The sequence below is a fragment of the Puma concolor genome, chromosome B1, assembly GCF_028749965.1.
Source record: "Puma concolor isolate L17-30 chromosome B1, mPumCon1.1.hap2, whole genome shotgun sequence".
Classification (NCBI taxonomy): Eukaryota; Metazoa; Chordata; class Mammalia; order Carnivora; family Felidae; genus Puma; species Puma concolor.
The window spans coordinates 145,991,865-146,015,133 of NC_141670.1; the positions used below are offsets into that span (position 1 = coordinate 145,991,865).

Here is a 23,269-nt window from a genome sequence, read left to right on the forward strand (position 1 = left end):
TAGATGGCTTTATTTGCATTTATTTAATGAAGAGAATACAAATAATGTGTATAGCACTGTATGGTACTTAGATAAATTTTAAATTATCTGTTAATTTTTTTGGGGGGGGGAAACTTTGATATAGAGGTGGCAAGTTAGTTATCTTTTTTAAATTATTTTAAATTTTAATTCCAGTATGGTTAACATATAGTGTTATATTAGTTTCAGGCATACAATATAGTGATTCAGCAATTCTATACATTACTCAGTGCTCATCTAGATAAGTGTACCCATAATCCCCTTCACCTATTTCACCCATTCCCCCACCCACCTCCCCTCTGGTAACCCTCTGTTTGTTCTCTAAGGGTCTGTTTTTTGGTTTGTCTCTCCCCCCCTCCTTTGTTTTGTTTCTTAAATTCCACATATGAGTGCAATCATATGATATTTGTCTTCCTCAGCCTGACCTATTTTGCTTAACATTCTACTCTCTGGATCCATCCATGTTGTTGTGAATGACAAGATTTCATTCTTTTTTTATGGCCAAATAATATTCCACACATATATATATCCCATATTAAGATTCTTTATATATATAAAGAATATATATATTTTTTATCCATTCATCGATCGATGGACACTGGGCTGCTTCCATAATTTGGCTATCGCAAATAATGCTGCAATAAACATAGGGGTGCATATATCCTTTGGAATTAGTATTTTCATATTCTTGGGTAAATACCTAGTAGTGGACATTACTGAATCATATGGTAGCCCTAATTTTAATTTTGTGAGGAACCTCCATACTGTTTTCCACAGTGGCTGCACCAGTTTGCATTTCCACCAACAGTGCGTGAGGGTTCCTTTTCTTCCACATCCTTGCCAACACTTGCTGTTTCTTATGTTTTTGATTTTGGTAATTCTGACAGGTTTGAGGTGATATCTCATGGTAGTTTTGATTTGTATTTTCCTGATGGTGAGTGAGGTTGAGAATCTCTTCATGTTTCTGTTGGCCATGTGTATATCTTTTTTGGAGAGATGTCTGTTCATGTCTTCTGCCCATTTTTAATTGGACTTTTTATTTTTTGGGTGTTGGAAAATTAGTTTTTTTATACAGCACATGATACAAGCTGCCTAGGCATAAAGTAACATGTCTTGTAAAGACTGCTTGGTCAAAGCTGTAACAGACCGAGGCTTAGAGTTTGGGTCTCCTGATTGAGAATCCTTTGCTCAGTTAGAATAGCTGACTTCCTATTGAAATGGGAACAAAGAAGTCATGTTTCCTTATGTGACTCTCTCATTATTTGTTCTTTTATCTGAGTTGTGCTACAATAGAACTTTCGATCTGCACTAAACTCTGAGTCAGACTAGACTGAAAAATGTGATTAACTTGTTTTCTAAGCCTTCCTGTATAAAACTGAACCACTGGCAGGGAATTAGAAACAGCAAGGGTCACTGCTCCTAAGGCTTTAAGGCTGGTTCTTGTGAATTGGACTAAATGAATTTTTCTTTATTGTTTTGTGATGTGTTCTTACATTGGTAATGGACTCTTAACATACCTCTATGTGAATGAAAAATTACGTTTTCCATTCACTGCTTTTATAAGGCCTTATTTTTTCTGTTTAACTTCAGACATGAGAAAATTTGAAACTGTAATCAACATACAGTGTATTTGTTTCTTAACATGGCCTTCTGAGAAGTACCTTACCACAAACCTTGACATCACTTCTCATCACTTGTAAGTAACTTGTGATTTAGAGCTTTGTGTTTATAGATGTTTGTGGATATCTGATGTTGGATGTACTATACACTGAGAAATTTTCTCTTAAAAAAATCCACCCACAAAATGTTATTTTCCTTTGTTTTCAGTGAAATTTTATTTCTCCCCATTACATAGCCTTATTCAATCCTTTCTCGTTCTACTTTGGCATGCAGGATCATCTGTAGAAGTGAGAAAGATTCTAGCAAAATTTTAGAAAATGTATCATTGGTTAACATGAATTTAAAATAAGAAAGAATCAGGGAATTGAAACTAAAATATCTCCATTCAGTATATTTCTGTCTCTAGTCAATGGGAGTATCTCCTATCAGTCACGAGAATAGGGTTTTTTTTGTCAGTTTATACCCATTCAGCTATCTCCTTGCTTCTAGATATGGAAAGTGATCTCTATTAACATAGCTGCTAGAATTTAAAACTATCCCTCCTCCCCATGACAACAGTGTTCCAACTGGCTACTTTCCTCCCCAACTTGTTTTTAGCCCCATCATTCCTTTTGCTTACATGTATACCTACTGTCTTTCCCCCCAACTATATGTATATGTATATGTATATATCTACATATCTATATCTACATATCTCTATATATCTATATTTATATATAGATATATAGATATTTATATCTATATATCTATATTTATATAGAGATATATATAGATATATATAGATATAGATATGTAGATATAGATATGTAGATATATAGGTAGTAGATATATAGAAGATACTGTGTGTGTGTGTGTGTGTGTGTGTGTGTGTGTGTGTGTGTGTAGAAAAGTTGTTTATTAAGTTGTTCCTAGACTCTCCAGAAGAGTCAGGGCCTGATTCTGAGGTCTGTATGCAAGAACAATAATCCAGTGTCATTACCCCACTAAATTTTCTGTGTCTCTAAAGATGGGAACTATTCTAAAGAATAGGAATAGGGAACATCCTATTTATATATTTTTGTTCCACACCATCTCTCACAGTGATTTCCATGTGACAATAGGAATAATCTTATGAAGGAAGGAATATAAGCCATATTTTATAGGCAAGTTACTAGGCTTAAAAGGCTTAAGGAATTTACTCAGCCCCACTCAGTCTATGGTAGAGCAGTGTGTGTTTGTTGAAATAAATATATGGGTATGGTTATTTAGAACTGGAATGAATGTAAACTTTTTTGTTTAGATAATATAAACCTTGGGAGATTAGACTCCTGGAGTCACATGCTTCGTCATTCACTTATGGAGGAGGAAGTGCGTTTCTTTAGCCACCAGACAAAACTTCACTTCACTCTAAGCCAAATTTGGATATTGCTCACTGTGAATTGAGCACTGTAGCCAGGGGAATGGCATGCACCTATTGGCTTGAGCCTCTGTTAAATTCCTTTATCTGAATTAATAATGACAGGAGCAAAAGGAAACAGGATTCTTCTGATTGGTTTAGGCCAATGTCAGTTTACCTGTGGAACCACCCAGCTTGGAGAATATACATAGAATGGATGCTGGAGAAACAGTCACAAAGCTCAGCAGAGATGGATATTTGGAGCTGCAAAAGGTAGGCTTCATTTTAGATTTTGACTGGTTCTTCCAAACTGTACTCTAAAAAATGCTGTACTGTTTCCCACCAACAGTGTATGAGAAAGTATTTCCTGACACCCAGACCATATTTGATATTACTAATAATTTCCATTTTGACCAGTCTGATGGGTGGAACTCATCTCTTTAGTTTATATTTTCTTGTTTACTACTGAGGTTACACATATTTTTATATAATTATTCTTTTCGTATGTTTATCAGTCATTTGGTTTTCTCCTTCTGTGAATAAAAGATATTAAAGGTCTATGGGGCGCCTGGGTGGCGCAGTCGGTTAAGCGTCCGACTTCAGCCAGGTCACGATCTCGCGCTCCGTGAGTTCGAGCCCCGCGTCGGGCTCTGGGCTGATGGCTCAGAGCCTGGAGCCTGTTTCTGATTCTGTGTCTCCCTCTCTCTCTGCCCCTCCCCCGTTCATGCTCTGTCTCTCTCTGTCCCAAAAATAAATAAACATTGAAAAAAAAAATTAAAAAAAAAAATAAAAATAAAAAAAAAAATAAAGGTCTTATGGGGCACCTGGGTGGCTCAGTTGGTTAGGCGGCCGACTTCGGCTCAGGTCATGATCTCGCGGTGAGTTCGAGCCCTTCGTCGGGCTCTGTGCTGACAGCTCAGAGCCTGGAGCCTGTTTCAGATTCTGTGTCTCCCTCTCTCTGACCCTCCCCTGTTCATGCTCTGTCTCTCCCTGTCTCAACAATAAATAAAATGTTTAAAAAAATTAAAAAGATATTAAAAGTCTTAAAAAAAAAAAAAAGGTAGATTGTAGCTTGAGTTTTGGAGATTTTCCTTTGTAAATGTTTTTCCTACCTCCTGAAAACAAAGCCAAATTCCAGACTAAGATCATATAGTTTGGCTCAAGGTATATTTTAGATCAAAATTATTTTGTACTGGGGGTGCCTGAGTGGCTCAGTTTGTTGAGGGTCTGACTTCTGTTCGGGTCATGATCTTGTGGTTCATGAGTTTGAGCCCTGCATCGGGCTTGCTGCTGTCAGTGTAGAGCCCGCTTTGGATCCTGTCCCCCTCTCTTTCTGCTCCTCCCCCACTGACACTCTCTCTCAAAAATAAATTAAACATTAAAAAATTAAAAAAAAAATTTTGTACTGGGAAATGCAACCCAGCCAGTAGAATGTATTTATTTATTTTTAAATTTTTATTTTAATTCCAGTACAGTTAACATACAGTGTTACATTCATTTCAGGTGTAGAATATAGTGATTCATTAATTCCACATATTACTCATTGCTCATTAAGATAAGTGTACTCTTAAAAAACATTTTTTTAAACATTTTTTCATTTAAAAAAAAATTTTTTTTTTAACGTTTATTTATTTTTGAGACAGAGCATGAACGGGGAGGGTCAGAGAGAGGGAGACACAGAATCCGAAGCAGGCTCCAGGCTCCGAGCTGTCAGCACAGAGCCCGACGCGGGGCTTGAACTCATGAACCTCGAGATCATGACCTGAGCCGAAGTTGGCCGCTTAACCAACTGAGCCACCCAGGCGCCCCAAATATTTTTTTCATTTTTGAGAGAGAGCATGAGCGGGGGAGGGGCAGAGAGAGAGGGAGACACAGAATCTGAAGGAGGTTGCAGGCTCTGAGCTGTCAGCACAGAGCCCAATGTGGAGCTCGAACTCACCAAAGGTGCGATCATGACCTGAGCTGAAGTTGGAGGCTTAACTGACTAAGCCACCCAGGCGCCCTGATAAGTGTACCCTTAACCCCCTGTATCTATCTATTTCACCCATTCGCCTACCCATCTCCCTTCTAGTAACCCTCTGCTGGTTGTCTATTTAAGGGTCTGTTTTTTGGTTTGTCTTTCTCTTTTCCCCCCTTTGTTTGTTTTGTTTTTTAAATTCCACATATGACTGAAATCATATGGCATTTGTGTTTCTCTGACTGGCATATTTTGCTTAGCATTATACTCTCTAGATCCACCCATGTTGTTGCAAATGGCAAGATTTCATTTGGTTTTTTTGTGGCTGAATAATATTCCATCGTATATATGTACACCATATCTTCTTTATTCATTCATTTTCCAATGGACACTTAGGTTGCTTCCATAATTTGGCTATTAGAATAACGCTGCAATACACATAGGGGTGCATGTATCCCTTCAAATGCAGGTTTTCGTTTTCTTTGGATAAATACCCAGTAGTGGAATTACTGGATCATATGGATCATATGGATCATATGGATTACTGGATCAATTTTTAATTTTTTGAGGAACCTCCATACTGTCTTCCGCAGTACCAGCCAGCAAAATGTACCTTAAAATCACTTGGCTTTTTTTTTTTTTTTTAATTTTTTTTTTCAACGTTTATTTATTTTTGAGACAGAGAGAGACAGAGCATGAACAGGGGAGGGGCAGAGAGAGAGGGAGACACAGAATCAGAAACAGGCTCCAGGCTCTGAGCCATCAGCCCAGAGCCTGACGCGGGGCTCAAACTCACAGACCGTGAGATCGTGACCTGGCTGAAGTCGGACGCTTAACCGACTGCGCCACCCAGGCGCCCCTCACTTGGCTTTTTAAGTAAGGTTGTCAGGTTCCCATTCTTCTGTTGGGTCCTGAGAGAAGTAAGAGATAAGCACTCCTACCTTCCAGGGTAGAGGCTGAAGAAGTCTGTTCTGTTTGGGCAGACAGGAATTATTTCAGGGTAATTATGAAAGTTCTGAGCTCAGGGTTTGCTTGCAGTTGGCCTTAAATCCATTTTGCTAAGATGACACCCTCCCTACTCCTTTGGCTCTGCCCAGGATTGCCCAGTGCTGCCAAGCCATGTTCCAGGAGGTGGCAGTAAAGCCCCACTCACTGTACTCAAGGCTCACTGTAAGTCTTATCCTGTCCTTTACAAGGGCAAAAATGCTAAATCTGTGATGAACGTTACCTGAGGGGTATTTATCCATTCCTTTTGTCTATGCAAGAAAAGGTCTTCTTTTTCCATTTTTAAGGGCCCAATATTGACGAGTTCTTAATCTATTTGAACGGTTAGGTGTGATCCATGGCCATCACATGGTACCGCCAGTGTTGTGGCGCCCTCTGGTGGACGTTGACGGTTAAACACTCCAGTAGTCCAGTCCCAGGGGTTTATGAAGCACAATGGGAGAAGAGACCAATGCATATGCCTCGGTCTTTGGGACGGTGTCAGCGCTCCCCTGATGTCAGCAGGTGGCTGGTGACTCAGAGGTCAGAAGGCAGAAGTAGTGGCTGGAGGAGGGCTAGGCTGATGGGAGTCTGGGGGTGGTAGGGCAGCGCTGTGGACTTTGCTGAAAATCCTGAGTAAAAGAACAAGAAGTTGGAGAATTATGAAAGTAAATTTGCCTCACAGCGATGAAATGTGAGCAGAAGGGCAAAGGCAGAGTGGCAAGGAGGGCCGACCAGGCCACTTCCAATAGTGCTAATCCAAAGAGGGCTCAGGACATTTTGTGATTCACTGGAAGCATGGTCTTCAAGTGTGGTTTCTGTACAAGCAGCAAAATGTAAGCCAGTGCTCACAATGAATGGGATTTGGGGAGTCCACACTGGCTAGTTCTGTTGGCATGCCTCATGGGGAGTTTGCCTGGTACAGCCCCAGACACACTTCCAACCTTGATGTCAGCCAGCTGGTATGTGTAAGTCAGCCGTCAGTCCACAAGAACTCGGAATTTGAAATACTGTAGAACATCTTGGTTAGGGGAAATGAGCGACCTCTTTTGTGTCTAAAACGTAAGCCCTTAATGTACTTCTCAACATGTTGATTTGAGAAAAGCACCACCAAGGAAAACTGAAAAGGGACTACAGAAAACGAGAAATGCTTTGCCAACGTGGAGAACTTTAAAACAGATTTCAAACACAATTTTATGATCGTATAATGATCATAAATGATCACAATGATCGTATGAAATCTACCTCTGTTTTGAATAAGGGTGGGCATCTAATTCTCCAAGGGAAGAAAATTTTGAAATGTATTTCTTTTTTTTAATTAAAATTTTTTTTTATTTTTGAAAGATATTTCTAAAGAAAGTAAAGGGTTTACTATGTACTAAACATGTAATAACCCTTCTGTTTAGAACATGAACCAAAGTGTGTTATTAATTTTGTTGTCAGAAAATCAGTTTCTCCTGACTGGTGAACAGATATTTAAAGACTAACAGTTTGAGGAGGCATCTCAGATGATTAGCCTTCCTAGGAAACCTGTATGTCTTCCCTTGGCCTGGAAGAAAACTTGACAGAGAGGACTGGACTCAGATTTTTTTTTTTTTTTTTAAGTGATAGATGTTGCTAATGAAAGCCTGACGAAATTACAAAATGAGTGAGTGATTATTATTGGCGGATTCTCTATCTCTGGTTGCTATTACGACCAGTTCTCTAACAAATTCCCAAAAGAGAGGGATTTATCTGCACTAAAACAGAGGGATATTCACGTTAAAATTCCTAAAAGAAGGTTGAAAGCATGCATAGGTGGCAGTAACTATTTTTTGAGAGGGATGTATGTATCTCCTCAATAAGTTATTTTTTTCTGGGGAAATTTAATTTAATTTGATTTAAGGTGTTATTTTTTATTTTATTTTATTTTTTAAAAAATTTTAGTGCATATTTATTTTTGAGAGAGAGAGAGACAGAGAGAGAGAGACAGAATGTAAGTGGGGGAGGGGCAGAGAGAGAAGGCGGCACAGAATCCAAAGCCGCCTCCAAGCTCTGAGCTGTCAGCACAGACCTTGGCATGGGCTCCAACTCGTAAACTGCGAGATCATGACCCTAGCTGAAGTCAGTTGCTCAATGGACTGAGCCACCCAGTGCCCCTATTTTATTTTTTAATGCTTATTTATTTCTGAGAGAAAGAGAGAGAGAGGGAGTGTGCATGCATGAGTGGGAGAGGGCTGGAGAGAGAGGAAGAGAGAGAATCTCAAGCAGGCCCCGCCCTGTCAGGGCTTCAATTCACAAACCATGAGATCATGACCTGAGCTGAAATCAAGAGTGCTTAACCAACTGAGCCACCCAGGTGCCCCTTTTCTGGAGAAGATTTTAAAATCCTGAGGTTTCTCCTGGTATGTGGAAGCTGATTTGGAATCATCTAGGGTTAAATATCAGGAAGTTTAAAAGTTCACTAACAGGTATATGCTTGGTTTATTTGAGGAACAGTGAGGCAGGTAGTGTGTCCGAGTGGAGTGAAAAAGGAAGAGACAGGTAGGAGATAAGGTCAGAGAGGAAAAGGTTGGGGACCCAGAATGGGAGTCCAGGTCATGCAGGCCACCTTAAGGACTTGGACATCTGTGTCAGGAGGTTTCAGATGTCATACTTTGTCACGGTCCCTTCTATACAAATCATTGAACCGCTACTGTCCAATTCAGGCTTATCATAAATTTCCCATGTTGACATTGTAGGAGAGATTTTCTGTTTGGCATGCGTGTTAATCTCTTTCTGTGGTTCTTTGGCTAACCAACTGTATGAAGTATAGGGTTGTATTTAAGGCTGTTCAGACTACTCCAGTTGAAATTTGCCTTCGCTGGGAAAGACAAATGCTTATTGCCATATACTGAAAAATATGCAGTCTTCTGCTTACTGTGAGGAGGTGATGTTTCAGTGAAATATTTCTCCAGTGAAATATGGCTCCCCTGCCATTTATTGAGAGATAATTGACACTGATCATTGTATAAGTTTAAGGTGTACAACATGGTGATTTGACACACACATATTGCGGTATGATTACCACAGTAGTGTTAGCTAACATCTCCATCCTGTCACATGATTACAATCTCTGTTTTTGTGGTGAGAATATTTCAGGTCTACTCTCTTGGCAATTTTCAAGTCTATAATACAGTGTTATTAACTATAATCACCACACTGTATGTTAGATTCCCAGAACATGTTAATCTTATGACTGGAAGTTTATGCTCTTTGACCAATATTTCCCCATTTCCCCACCCCTCAGCCCCTGGTGACCACCACTCTGCTCTCCCTGTCTCAGTGATTGGCTTTTTTAGATTCCACATATAAGTGATATAATACAGTATTTGCCTTTCTTGGTCTGATTTATTATCAGGGAAGTATTACTTTATACAACCTTGGTATCTACCAGAAAATAGAATATTTGAATGCTTGTTTGATAAACAAATCTATAATTATAATTAGCATATATTTACTGATTTCTTTTATACTACAGCATTAAACATATTAAAAAATTTGTTTAATGTTTATTTGTTTTTGAGAGACAGAGAGAGACAGAGCATGGGTTGGGGAGGGGCGAGAGAGGGAGACACAGAATCTGAAGCAGGCTCCAGGCTCTGAGCTGTCAGCACAGAGCCAGATGCGGGGCTCAAACCCACGAACTGCAAGATCATGATCTGAGCTGAATCCGGATGCTTAGCTGACTGAGCCACCCAGTCGCCCCTACAGCATTAAAAATTTTTAACTGATAACTTACATATAGTAAGATACGTAAATCTTAAGTGTACAGTTTGATGAATTTTTATAAATGCACACACCTGTGTGACTACCATCCAGATCCAGTTATGGAATAATTCTTTCTTTTTGTTTTTTAAAAATGTTCGTCTATTTTTGAGGGGGGGGGGCAGAGAGAGATGGGGAGAGAGGATCTGAAGCAGGCTCTACGTTGACAGCAGACAACCCAATGCGGAGCTCACGAACTGTGAGATCATGACCTGAGCCGAAGTCGGATACTTAACCAACTGAGCCACCCAGGTGCCCCCAGTTATGGAATATTTCTAGCTCCTAGCAGTCTCCCTCTTGCCCTTACTCAGCCAACCACCCCTTAAATGTCATCACTATTCTGACCTCTGTCACCATGGATTAGTTTTGTCTGCCCCTGAATTTAATATACATGAAATCTTATTGTATGTATTCTTTTGTATTTGACATCTTTCACTCAACATGAAGTGAGGTTCTTTTATGCTGTGATGTGAAGCCGTCATCCACGGTTTTGCCTTACTGTGTGGTATTCCACTGTATGACACAATAACAATTTAGTCATCCTTTCTACTGTTGATGGACTCTATGTTTCCAGATAAGAGCTATTTCATGATGACTCAGTGGTTCTACGTGGTGCTGACCCTAGGAGGTGCTGAGGTATATAGAACTGACCGCCCCAGTGCATGATTTCAGCTGCGCCTACTCGTTTGCACCTCCCATCCTTGATGCTTTTGTTTCTCTGCTGTTCAGAACAAGCCTGGAGGTTCCAGTAGGAACTTGAAAGTTACTTACATTTTATTATACAAATAAGTCAGATATGCTCTGTGCTTAAAAAAGGAAAATGCTGAACCTCTTCCTCCCTCCCTCCCTCCCTCCCTTCCTTCCTTCCTTCCTTCCTTCCTTCCTTCCTTCCTTCCTTCCTTCCTTCCTTCCTTCATGGAAGCACCTGAGCATTGTCCCACTGTGTTCTGTAGAATCAAAGCCAGCTTTCTCTAGATTATGCAGCTGTTCTAGGAGTTTGTAGTTCATTGCTTTCAAAATTGGATACCTCGTGTTATGGGCTGAATTTATCCTGACATTTGTATGTTGGAGTGTTAATCCCCAATACGTCAGAGGGTGACTATATTTGGAGATATCCAATCTGACAGATATCCTTATTAAGAAGAGAAAAATTGCACGCACAGGAAAGACACCGGCACACACGTGCACAGAAGAAAGACCCCGTGAAGAGGCAGCAAGAGGGGAGCCATCTGCAAGCCAAGAGGAGAGGCCTCAGAGGAAGGCCACCCTCTTGACACCTTGACTTTGCACTTCCAGCTTCCAGAACTGTGAGAAAGTGAATTTGCACTGTTTAAGCGTCCCAGGCTGTGGCATTTTCATTATAGCAGTCCCAGCAAACTAACATTTGATTGGTTTCAAATGATTTTCCAAATGCCATACGGTAACATCTATAAAATAAGTCAGCTCTTTCTTAATTTTTCATGTCTAATCAGGGGCGTAGCAAACCCCAGGGTTTAAATGGGCCACAAACCAATCATTTAGTAGCCAACCCCATGCAGCCTGCATGTCCCTCCTCTCCTGGTTTGGCTGCCCCCTGAATGATTTGAGATGAAATGGTTTTGAGAAGAAATCATACTCCTTTACCTTCAAATACTTCATCTTATTATGTAAGGATGTTCTCTTACATAATCATAAAATTCAAAAAAATTAACACTGACATAAGGCTATTATGTAACACATGGCCACATTAAAATTTTGCCAGTCATCCCAATACTATTCTTTCTGGTAATCTCTCCCTCTCCTTCCCACCTCCAGGACCACATGTTACATTTGATTATCATGTCTCTTTGATCTCCTTTAACCTTTGCCTACCACGACATCTACATTTTTGAAGATTACACAGCAGGTGTTTTATAAATGTCCCTCAGTCTGGGTTTGTCTGATGATTAGATTCAGGTTATGCCTTTCTAGCATAATCGGAACTTTAGACATGCATAGTCTGTTCATGCCACAAAGCACAAGAGTTATCACACCCTTCCATTGCTTTAAAAGCAACAAAGCCCACTTACATGCTAAGAGGAACACATTTGATACATAAATTCACTTTGAGGTGTTAGTGATGAAAATGATCTCCCTGAGGCAATAAACCTGCTAGGCATCACTGTATTTTTAAAGAAAAATTTATTAGACAAAAGGATACAAATTTTTTTTATCATGATTTTTTAAAAATCATTTAAATCATACGTTTTAAATTACAGGTGTAGGCAACTACATGCAACTCTATGCATGTTCAAGGGGGAGGAATGTTGCAATTATACCCAGAGTTATTCTGGAAAAGGTCCCCACTATGAAACACTGCAGAAACAGCCTGCTTTCTATAACAGATGCAGTGACTGAGGCATTGAAGCGGTGATGCTTTAGTTTGTCTTAATTTTTCTGAGGTTTGTATGTCACCCAGCAGGGTCTCCATGGACTAGATTTCAGAGCAATTGAGTTTGGGATTCCTGTGAGCCATGGAAGACTCTGGAGTGGGAGTGGGGAGCAGGAAGAGTGCTGTAATAGAGGAGGGGGTCCAGAAAGGGAGGTGAGATTCAAACACAAACATTTACCTGTCTTCAGGTTTGCCCAACTTTGGCCCTTTTCTGATTATGCCCCACGAATCAAAAAGAAAGCAAACGAGACAGCCAGTTTATTACAAAATACAGAGTTTCTTAGGATTTCAAATACAGTTTTTATTTAAGCTCATACTTTTGAAGCAAATATCTGTTCCTGTAAGAAAATTTGCTAGGAAGTGAGTGAAGGAATTTTTTTTTTCCTTTTTATCTTTTCACATAGCAAAGAAGAACAGTACGATGAATTTCTCTGTCTCTTCCTTTCCCAGGCAACACTCCCAGTGACCTCATGTCTTTATGTTCTTTTTTTTTTTCTTTGTAAAAGCAGTGGCAGCAGCAGCAACTTTTGCACGCACTTCTTGGGAGGAACAGGTGTAAGCCCTTGACCACATTTGCAAAAGTCAAGTTCCTATGTTACAGGTAAGGTGAGTGGCACAGACAGGAGGCAGTATTTACAGAATGGCTACAGTAATGCCCAATGAATGCAAGCGGTGGGATTTGTTAACTCCTGTTGCACGCTCAGCTTCCTATAGTTGACTCAACTTATGTCTTTGGAGCTCTAGAGTTACAAGAACATCCATGTAAACTTAAAAAAAATTTTTTTTTAATTTTATTTAAATCCAAGTTAACATATAGTGTAATAACGGTTTCAGGAGTAGAATTTAGTGATTCATTTCTTGGATGTAACACCCAGTGTTCATCCCAATAAGTGCCCTCCTTAATGTCCATCACTCATGTAGCCCATCCCCCCACCCAATGCCCCTCCAACAACCCTCAGTTTGTTCTCTGTATTTAGGAGTCTCTTATGGTTTGCCTCCCTCTCTGTTTTTATCATATTTTTCCTTCCCTTCCCCTATGTTCATCTGCTGTGTTTCTTAAATTCCACATATGAGTGAAATCATCCATGTAAACTTTTAATCAGACTTTGAGTCTGGAACCTTACTGAAAGTTCTAGGGGAAATAAATAATAAGCAATCTAAGCTAGTATCCATATGATGATAAGGTGAGAAACAGTGAGATACTTATCAAACTAATTTGCACTGGTTGCTTAAAAAGTCAACATAAAAGTAACTTTAGATATTACGGTTAAAAAATAGTTTTTTAAGTTAGGTAATTTAGTTTTTGATATCTTCAAGGTATTATCTTAGATGCCCCATAACTTTGTTTTGCTTAAATGATTATAATTCTTTTGTCGTTGTCATTAGAAAACTGAGTGGATCCTGAAAGTTCTCATTGTAAGAAAAAAAAATCGTAACTTGAATGGTAATGGTTGTTAACTGGACTTATTGTGATTTTTTGCAATATATACAAATGTGGAATCATTACATTGTACATCTGAAACTAATATAATGTATGTCAATTACACCTCGGTAAAAGATAAATGAATAAGTAGCCACTATCTACACCATGGCCAAACAGAGAATAGAATAAGAATAACATTAAACTTTCAGTTTTTCTATAATTTCCTTTACAGTTCACTTTGTAAATGTGCTTCGCTCTGTAAGTTTTCCAGTGAGTAAAAAGGGTGTCATTAATGTCTTCATTTGGTTTATATCGATTTGTTTAAACGCTTTCACTTTAATTTAGAAGAGAGAGCTGATTCTCCTGGCATTGCAGTCTGTACAGGAATTCTTGGAACCACCCACTTTAGGATTTTATTTGCATGAATATCCCGAGATCTTAAAAAGTTGGGGATAAGAGTAATGTAGTTATCGCTCCTATCTGGCAAACATGAATATCCTGTAAGCCGATATCTTCCCTGCAGACATTAAGAACGATTTCTAGTCTGTGGTGTTTAAGATACTTCATGTTCAACTCCAATCACTTTAGTTTGGAAAAAGAAAGCAGGAATGTTTTTAATCTCTTTTCGGAGGTATTGGCCTCTTTTGCATCAGCATGTTTGGGGCTTCTCTTTTCTCTCTGCTTTCTTCAGAGGAGCTTCCTCTCCACAGTTTTCTTCTGGGGAAGTATCTGTAATGAGGAGTGAGGCAACTGTGTGGCCAAAAGAACGGACGAAACTGAAAACGACGATTGCACTTCCGAGGAAGGAAAGGTCTGTTTGGAAACCTAATGTGGACTCTAGGCCCTTGTGGAAAAAAGTGAAAGGGACACTTGGGTGTCCTTGGGATGAGCTGAATCCTCGTCACCGGGTTCCTTATGGTGGGTGGAGGGGTGAGTGTAAAGATCTCGCAGTCTGTAGGGCCTCCATCATCTTGTGAACCTCTAAGAGGGGTGGCTACTGCTTTTTGTCCTGCAGGGAGAAAGGTGCAAGTCAGCAAAAAGGCCTGATAACAGAAGCAGAAGGGAGATACTTTAGATGGCAGCAGGGCAGAAAGATTGGGAGAGAGAAATAGAGAAGTCTCAAAACAAGTTTGAAAAAACTGCCAAGGTCCAACAGAATGAAACATGAACACACCTCATGACCCAGCAGTCCTACTCTGAGGAATTTATCCAAGAGAAATGAATGCATATGTCTTCAAAAGACTACTTCACGAATGTTCATAGCAGCCTTGTTCATATTCATATTATTATTTTTTAAGTAGGCTCCATGCCCGACACGGGGCTTGAAGTCAGGACTTTGGGATCGAGAGTCAGATGCTCTTCCCATTGAGGCATTCGGCTGCCCACCCCCACCCTTCTTAAGCCTTATTCATAATAGCTCTTAAGCTTGGAAACAGTACAAGTGTCCATCAATAGGAGAAAGGTTAAACAAACTGTGTATATACAATGAAAAGGGGGCAACAAATAAAGGAAGACTTACTAATATGACAACATAGAGGCATCCCACAGATATATTGAGCAAAAGGAGTTAGACACAAAAGAGTCCGTACTGTAAGATTCCACTTATATAAAGTTCAAGAACAAGGAAAACCCATCTATGGTCACAAAAAATTCTTAAGTAATTAATTTAGGGTTAGGGTAGGTGTTATTTTGTGGAAAAAGAATTCTTTATTTTTATTTATTTTTATTATTTTTTAAGGTAGGATTCTTTAGATCTTGTTTCAGGTGGTTGTTATGTGGTTATGGAGACACACACACACATTTATGTTTACACATACATATACGTACACACATGTTTATATACATACAGACATACATATATGTGTATATGTAAAATGTGATTAGTCTGTACCTCTAAGATTTGTATATTTTATTGTTCATAAGCTATAACCAAATAATGAAAATTCAGGGGCGCCTGGGTGGCTCAGTTGGTTAAGCAGCCAACTTCGGCTCAGGTCATGATCTCACAGTCTGTGAGTTCGAGCCCCACATCAGGCTCTGTGCTGACGGCTCAGAGCCTGGAGCCTGCTTCAGATTCTGTGTCTCCCTCTCTCTGATCCTCCCCCATTCATGCTCTGTCTCTCTCTGTCTCAAAAATAAATAAACACTAAAAAAAATTAAAAAATAAAAGAGAATTCAGCGGAGGAAAAGAATTAATGTTAATAAAATAAGAATAACTGCCCCTCCCTGTGAAGGCTATTCATCCAAGGGGTCTGCTTCACTTCCCCTAGCACTGAAATCATTCTCTAAAGAGGGAAGTGGGGGGGTGGGGGTGGGCATCTACACACAGGAGGGGAGCAAGTACTAAAAACCAGGATGAAATTAGTTTCTGAGAAGAAATTTGGGTCAAGCTCAAGTGTCAAGGTCTTCTCTATAGAGAACACTCTTCTCTGTATCATCCAATGGAATTGGCTATGAAAAAGTAAGCCCTTCAGAAAATTATTCTTTCATGTTCTTACAAACTTACCTACAAAGGCCTGGAAGGGGATGCTATATGTAAATGATGGAAAAACAAATTCCCCACAGAAAGTTGAAAGTACTGAGGCACTTGAAAGAACTGGATTCCCCTCACCTTTAGAACAACTGAATTCAGATTTCTTGGTTGTGTAGGACATACCTATTTCCTGCTTGTGTTTATAGCCCCTTCTGGAGATTCTGCTTTACCCACAACCCCTGGAAAGGTCAGTCCTACGTATCTTTGACTATGGCTGATTGGCCTGCTGATAGACACTCACCTCATTCATTGGTTGGTCAGTGACCAATCAGATTCTCATTTAAGGATTTCAACAAAGAGACACAGTGGAAGATGTTAGTGGAAGGTGTAGGGCAGGGACTGGAGTGTTAGGTTTTGTTTGGCCAGTTGAATGATGAGTAAGCAGAGAAGCCAGTCTTTCCATAGATGCCATAAAATGGTAAGGCCTTTCAGAGAAAGAGAGACAAGCGACCATGTGGTAACAGAGTGATGGTAAGAGGAGCCTTGGTTCTTGACTCTTTAGGGCTGATCCCTCTGAAGCCTGGCTGTGCACAAGGGTCTTAGAAATATCCTTATAATAATCACTCCACCTACTCTTTAAAAAATTTTTTTTAATGTTTATTTTTGAGAGAGAGAGGCAAAGCATGAGCAGGGGAGGGGCAGAGAGAGAGAGAGAGACACAGAACCTGAAGCAGGCTCCAGGCTCTGAGCTGTCAGCACAGAGCCCGACCTGGGACTCAAACTCACCAGGTGTGAGATCATAACCTGAGCTGAAGTCAACCGACTGAGCCACCCAGGTGCCTCCTTTTTAAAATTTATTTATTTTGAGAGAGAGGGAGGCAGAGCGTGTGTGTGTGTGTGCGCGCGCTTGTGGGAGGGGCAGAGAGGGAAAGAGAGAGAGAGAGAGAGAGAGAGTCCTAAGCAGAGCTTGATCTCATGATGGTTAGCTCATGACCTGAGCCAAAAATCAAGAGGCAGATGTTCAACCAACTGAGCCACTGAGGTGCCCCTACTTTATTCTCTTCTTAAGCTGGCTTGAGTGGGTGTCTGTTCCTGAACTGTTGTAACATGAAAGCTTTCTGCAGAGAATCCAGTCAGTGTGGAGAAGCTAGCTTTCTTCTTTCTTCTCCTTCTCCATCTCTTTTTCCTCCTTGTTCTTCTCCTTCTCCTTCTTCTCCTCCCCCTCCTCTTCTTCCCCTCCTCCTCTTCTCCCTCCTCCTCCTCCTCCTCCTTCTTCCTTCTTCCTTCTTCCTTCTTTCTTCTTTAAAGATTTATTTTAGGGGCACCTGGGTGGCTCAGTTGGTTAAGCCCCTGACTTCAGCTCAGCTCATGATCTCACAGTTCATGGGCTTGAGCCCTGCATCAGGCTCTGTGCTGACAGCTCAGAGCCTGGAGCCTGCTTCAGATTCTGTGTCTCCCTCTCACTCTCCCCTTGCTCTGCTTGAGCTCTGTCTCTATCTCAAAAATAAAGATAAAAAAATTTTTTAAATAATATTTATTTTATTTTTGAGAGAGAGAGAGAATGCATGCATGTGAGCCAGGGAGAAGGGCAGAGGGAGAGAGAGACAGAATCTTAAGCATGACCCTGGGATCATGACCTGAGCTGAAATCAAGAGTCAGACACTCAACCAACTGAGCCACCCAGGCACCAGAAACTAACTTTCTTCTTAAACTCCATCTTGACATTTTGTTATTAGATCAGACTTAGCTAGGCCTGAGCTCTGCCTCTCAGTACACTGTATTCCAGCCATTAACAACAAATCAACCACCTACCCCTGTGCTCATCTGATTTCTCAAACCTGAGGCTATTCAACCAAATCTTCCTGCTGACTCTGGGGTGTTAGAGCCTGCTAGGTAGCTTTTCTCTGATTCTGGGATGTCCAGCAGTGTTCACTGCTCTCTCCCGGGGATTTCCAAGAGCTCTATATCAAGATACAAGCTTGTCCTAGTAACCAGCCCAAGAATGTGGGCAGGACCACGTAAAACCATATTCTTCCAGCAAACTAGACACATGATGACTATTGCAGGGCACTGGTTGACTAGCACAAGGGCTCTAAAATGTGGGAACCATAGGGATTGATTTCGGAAACTATACAGGTTAAGGCCACACATTTGGGTGAGGACATTGATGCCATTCATGGTCTCCAACTTTGGCTGAGTTAACACTGCTCACCAATTCTTTTGTTTCTCCTCGTTCTGCTCCATTCCCACTAGCTTCTGAATCTTTGACACTCCTCTCAAAGCCCCTTCAAAATTCTCATTCTTTGTCATTCATTTGAAGAATTTTCTTCAAAAGTCTCTCTACCTTTGTAAGTAGACTACTTAGCTGCATATTTCAGAAAGAAAACTTCAGTGATCTGCCATGAACTTCTTTGGTTCTTATCTCTCTCACTTCAGAGAGATATCTACACAGTCATCTACATGTGCCCCCTATGGCCCCCCATATTTAATCTACTGGAACCTGACTGTGCTTTCTCTACTCAAGAAAACCTACTGGGGCGCCTGGGTGGCTCAGTCGGTTGGGCTTCCGACTTCAGCTCAGGTCGCGATCTCACGGTCCGTGAGTTCGAGCCCCGCGTCAGGCTCTGGGCTGACAGCTCAGAGCCTGGAGCCTGTTTCCGATTCTGTGTCTCCCTCTCTCTCTGCCCCTCCCCCGTTCATGCTCTGTCTCTCTCTGTCCCAAAAATAAATAAACATTAAAAAAAAAAAAAAAAAAAGAAAACCTACTTTGGCAAAAGTCATTACCAGTCCTGGGCTTTTAACAAACTGGTTCCAGATACCCAAGCACCATTTCCTGTCCTCTTTGCCTGGCTTACTCCTACGCATATTTCATGCCTCATTTCCTCAGTGAGGTCTTTCCTACCCTGAGGCTGGCTTAAAGCCCTTGGCACTATGCTTCCATACCACTCTGGGAGTCCACTTTCAGAATACTCATCAGTCATGTGATTACTATTCAGTGGTTGCATTTCTCCACCGGAACATCCACATGACCACCCTGTAGACCACATCTCCTTAGCCCTGCCACAGTGCCTGCAGTGGAATTGAATTGATTGAGAGAAATCTCTGTTTCCATAATTGCCAAAGTTACCATCTCCCCACCTCTCAGAGATGATGCGATCATTATAAATAGATGGTTTTCAATATTTAACACACAGACATGCCCCCAAAGGCACTGAATGTCAAAGATGAGAGCCCTTCTGTGACATTAATCAGACCAAAGTAGGTGAAATATTTGAATACAGATTGAGAGGTGCCTGGGTGGCTCAGTCAGTTAAGCGTCTGAGGTTTAGACTCAGGTCATGATCTCACAGTTCTTGGGTTCGAGTCCCGCATGGGGCTCTGTGCTGATAGCACGGAGCCTGCTTGGGATACTCTGTCTCCCTCTCTCTTTGTCCCTCCCCCACTCTCTCTCTCTCTAAAAAATAAGTTAATAAACATTATAAAAATAAATATAGATTAAAAAACATTTATAAGACAGAACATGATAGTGTTTAAAGCATAGACTCTAGAACCAGGATCCCTGAGCTCTGCCACTTAATAACTGTATGACCATTGACAGGTTCCTTAACTTTTCTGAGTCTCCTTTTCCTTATTTGTAAAATGGAAAAAAAAATACTACCTACCTCATTGGCTTGTTGCATTATCTGAATTAAGACACGTAAAGTGTCCAGAACATGTCTGATACACAGTATGCACTTAGTAGGCATTAGCTACTGTTATTATTAATCTTGAATGTCATGGAAGAAAGATTCTATCAGCACAAAGGCCCATTTTCTTGGGCCCATCGGGTTCCACTTTAGGTATAAAATATGTGGCTACTGATAGGACTAAAGGGTACAGATGCTATTAGAACGGGACCTTGATGAAAACAGAGATTCTATTGGTCATGGCTCTGTCCTTAGCACCTACAATATACCTGGCTTAGAGGGGGGTCCAGTACATAGTCAATAAATTGAATGAATGGTCAGGCAGATGTTGAGGGTTTTTCTCTGTAGATTTTGTGAAGCTCATGAGTATTTAATTTCAGTCCCAGAAAATTTGCAATAACTTACATTTAAAATTAGACTATAATAAAAAATCAAGCCAAAGTATCACTTGAAGTTTGGATATCAATTTTGAGCGGGTTTATTATAGTCTAGACATGAAATTCATAGCATATCAACAACTAGTACTTTTTTTTTTTTTTAAGTAAGGATGAGAAGTCCCTTTTCTTTAAAAAAAAGAAAAAAAACCCCAACAGAACAATTACCTGTAGTCTGTGGTTATTTGGGCAGACGATAGCTGGTTTGTAATGAACTGTACTGATTTTTAAGAGAAGTAAACTCATACATAATGTTTAAGTACGCAGTTCTCCCCTTATAAGGCCCATGGAGTCATAGAAAATTCTCATGTGCTTTCAGAGTTGAACCAGAAAGGAATATAAGTTCTGTGATGAATTTACTCACAATAACTGCAACTCAGCTCATTTTGTAGACTCACAGAATGACTGGCTCTTTTGGTCAAATCTCTAAGCCTACAGGGAAAGAATTTGGAGCCCAGAAAGTGTCACAAAGGCCTCTTTCAATTCTGTGCTATAAAGCCAGTCATTTCCACTGTGTGCAGTTACTGTGTTAGGTGTTATGGCAAACTCAGAGATAATAAAGACACGGACCTGCACTTGGGAAGTGCTACAAATACATGGATCTGTACTACAGAGCAGAAAGAGGCACGTGTCACGGATGATGTACAAATTGCTATAATTCCGAGATGTCAGAGAGAGAGATAGCAATTTTTAAATTATGTGTTTCTTTTGTTTTAAGTTTATTTTTGAGAGAGAGAGAGAGAGCGCGCGCACGCACATGCATGCCAGCAGGGGAGGGGGAAAGAGAGAAAGACAGAGAGACAGAATCCCAAGCAGGTTCTGCGCTGTCCGCACAGAACCCGACATGGGGCTCGACCTCATGAACCATGAGATCATGACCTGAGCTGAACCCAAGAGTAGGACACTTAACCTATTGAGCCACCCCGGCGCCCCTTTCAATTATGTACCTTAAAAAAAATCTTGGGGCGCCTGGGTGGCGCAGTCGGTTAAGCGTCCGACTTCAGCCAGGTCACGATCTCGCGGTCCGGGAGTTCGAGCCCCGCGTCGGGCTCTGGGCTGATGGCTCAGAGCCTGGAGCCTGTTTCCGATTCTGTGTCTCCCTCTCTCTCTGCCCCTCCCCCGTTCATGCTCTGTCTCTCTCTGTCCTAAAAATAAATAAAAAACGTTGAAAGAAAATTAAAAAAAAAAAAGTTAAAAAAAAAAATCTTTGCGGAGCAATCCTATAGCTACATTTAAATGTCATCAGGTGAAGCAGAATTGCAATAAACAGGTGAGGGCAGGGTGAGTTTGGACACCCACACACGACCAGACACGGCACAGATAGGCGAGTGACGAGCTGGAACCAGGGCTGCATGGATAGAGCGAAGCTACATTTGAAGGAGTTTCCATGCCAGCCTGAGGGACAGTGGGAAGCATGAGCCAAATTCAGAAGTCATATCTCACATTTTAATTGGTGTTTTTTCAGATGTGGATACACCTATGACCTCATTATAGCTTGTTCAGCTATGTATTTACAAAGTTTCCAGAAGAGTGGTTCACTTTCTGGAAAGAAGATGTCAGGTAGGTGGCTGGTTGTGTTTTACGATGCCTCTTTTAGATGTCACGTTCAGCAGGTGGTGCTTGGGGGTCTGGTTTTGGGAACGGGGCAGGTGTCATTTGTAATATCTCCTCCCCTTCTGATTGCCAGAGTTCATGCAGAGGTTGGGCAAAGTGACCTCTGGTGGTCTCACTCCCAGCCTCCAGGTCTCTGCCCCTCTCCTCTGTATGTGAGCTTTGGGGGAGGGGAGATGACTAGGGTCTGGCTGAGCCCCTGCAGAGACCCCAGGGTAGTTGGTTTGATCCTGGGTCTCACCTCCCTGAACAGTATCTAGTGCTGGAACGAAGGTGACTTGTGAAAGAAACAACATTAGACCCAGATCCCCCAGCATCTCTTTCTCTCCTTTCCCTTTCTCCCCTCTTCCCTAGCCTTTTCTCTCTTTCCTCCAGGGGTGTGCAAACCAATTTTAAAGCTCAGGCCGCCTGGGAAACCTTGTGATGGGGGAAAGGAAAGAGGATAGGAGCACTGGAGAAGCAGAATGTAATATAATCCTAGAGAAAGCTATGTCCACTTCGGTAGCCCCAAGACGCAGCTGCCTAGATGTGATTAATTAAAGCAATTAACAAACAGAGATTAAACAGCCACCATGTGCAAATTACTGTGCTGCTGGGGATAGCAAGAGGTGGACCCTGCCGTAATTCAGGGTGGAAATTGTTAGCTTTACAATAATAACAACTGGTATTGAATAGTGTTTTGAGCTGGAAGAGCTTTTCTTGCAAGATAGCTCATTTTGTCCTTATAACCCCCATAATAATTATTAATACTGTCACCTCACATAGGAGGAGACTGATGTGAGAAAGTTTAAGCATGTCTGAAGTCACATAGTTAGGGCTGAGACGAGGACTAAGGTCTTCAGATGACAAAATTTAGCTTCTTTCTCCTCAACCACACAGGCTGATGGAAGCTGACAAAATTATGTCCGGTTCATGGATACATATAGTTGTCTTTTCACACAACTTATTAATTAGGGACCCACAGTAGAATAAGAGCCAAAGCCTTACCTTCTGCCACGGTTACCACCACCCAGCAGACCAATAGCCGGCAGGCGAAGCGGAGTTGGTGAGCCATGGCTTTCCACCCTGAGCAGTCACTGCCCTGAGCCCAAGTTGCTTTAAAGGGGAGCCGGTGAGTCACCGGCAGCCTGATTCGGGTAATTTGCATTTGCTCAGTGGACCACAGGAATCAGGGCCTGCGGTATGAGGGTGAGAAATCAGCAAGGAAATACCAGACAGTGTTTATCAACCAGAAGTTTCTTGGAATGACAGCCAAACGGCATTCATCTATCCTTTGGAGTCAGATTGTGGGCAACCACGCCCTCACTACCCTTTTAATTCCCTCCAATCTTCTCTGCCCGTAGTGCCCTCTCTTTACTTGTTCTACGGGTCTCCCTGGGCAAGAGAAAGAATCTGTTTAGGGAATACTCAACAGTGCTTCCCTCTGTGTGGTTGACTTACTTTAAAAAGCCAAGCAGGATGGGGAGGGTGTTGTCCAAAGTCTTCCTGACCC

General features: G+C 41.2%; 1 protein-coding gene across 1 annotated transcript; it reads right to left on the bottom strand.

Annotated features, from left to right (window-relative positions):
• Positions 1–12,422: 12,422 nt before the first annotated feature.
• ODAPH (odontogenesis associated phosphoprotein) lies at positions 12,423–22,901 on the bottom strand. Its single transcript, XM_025922363.2, has 2 exons — positions 22,765–22,901; positions 12,423–14,582 (listed from the first exon to the last, which is right to left on the bottom strand). The coding sequence occupies exons 1-2, from the start codon at positions 22,829–22,831 to the stop codon at positions 14,188–14,190; spliced, it is 462 nt and encodes a 153-aa protein (XP_025778148.1). The 5' UTR covers positions 22,832–22,901; the 3' UTR covers positions 12,423–14,187.
• Between the last annotated feature and the right edge of the window lie 368 nt (positions 22,902–23,269).

Bases quoted from the DNA above. Each gene is read 5' to 3' on its own strand.
- ODAPH (XM_025922363.2), bottom strand. From the start codon at position 22,831: ATGGCTCACCAACTCCGCTTCGCCTGCCGGCTATTGGTCTGCTGGGTG. The intron at 14,583-22,764 runs GTAAGGCTTTGG...TTCTCCCTGCAG, and splicing joins GGTGGTAACCGTGGCAGAAG to GACAAAAAGCAGTAGCCACC.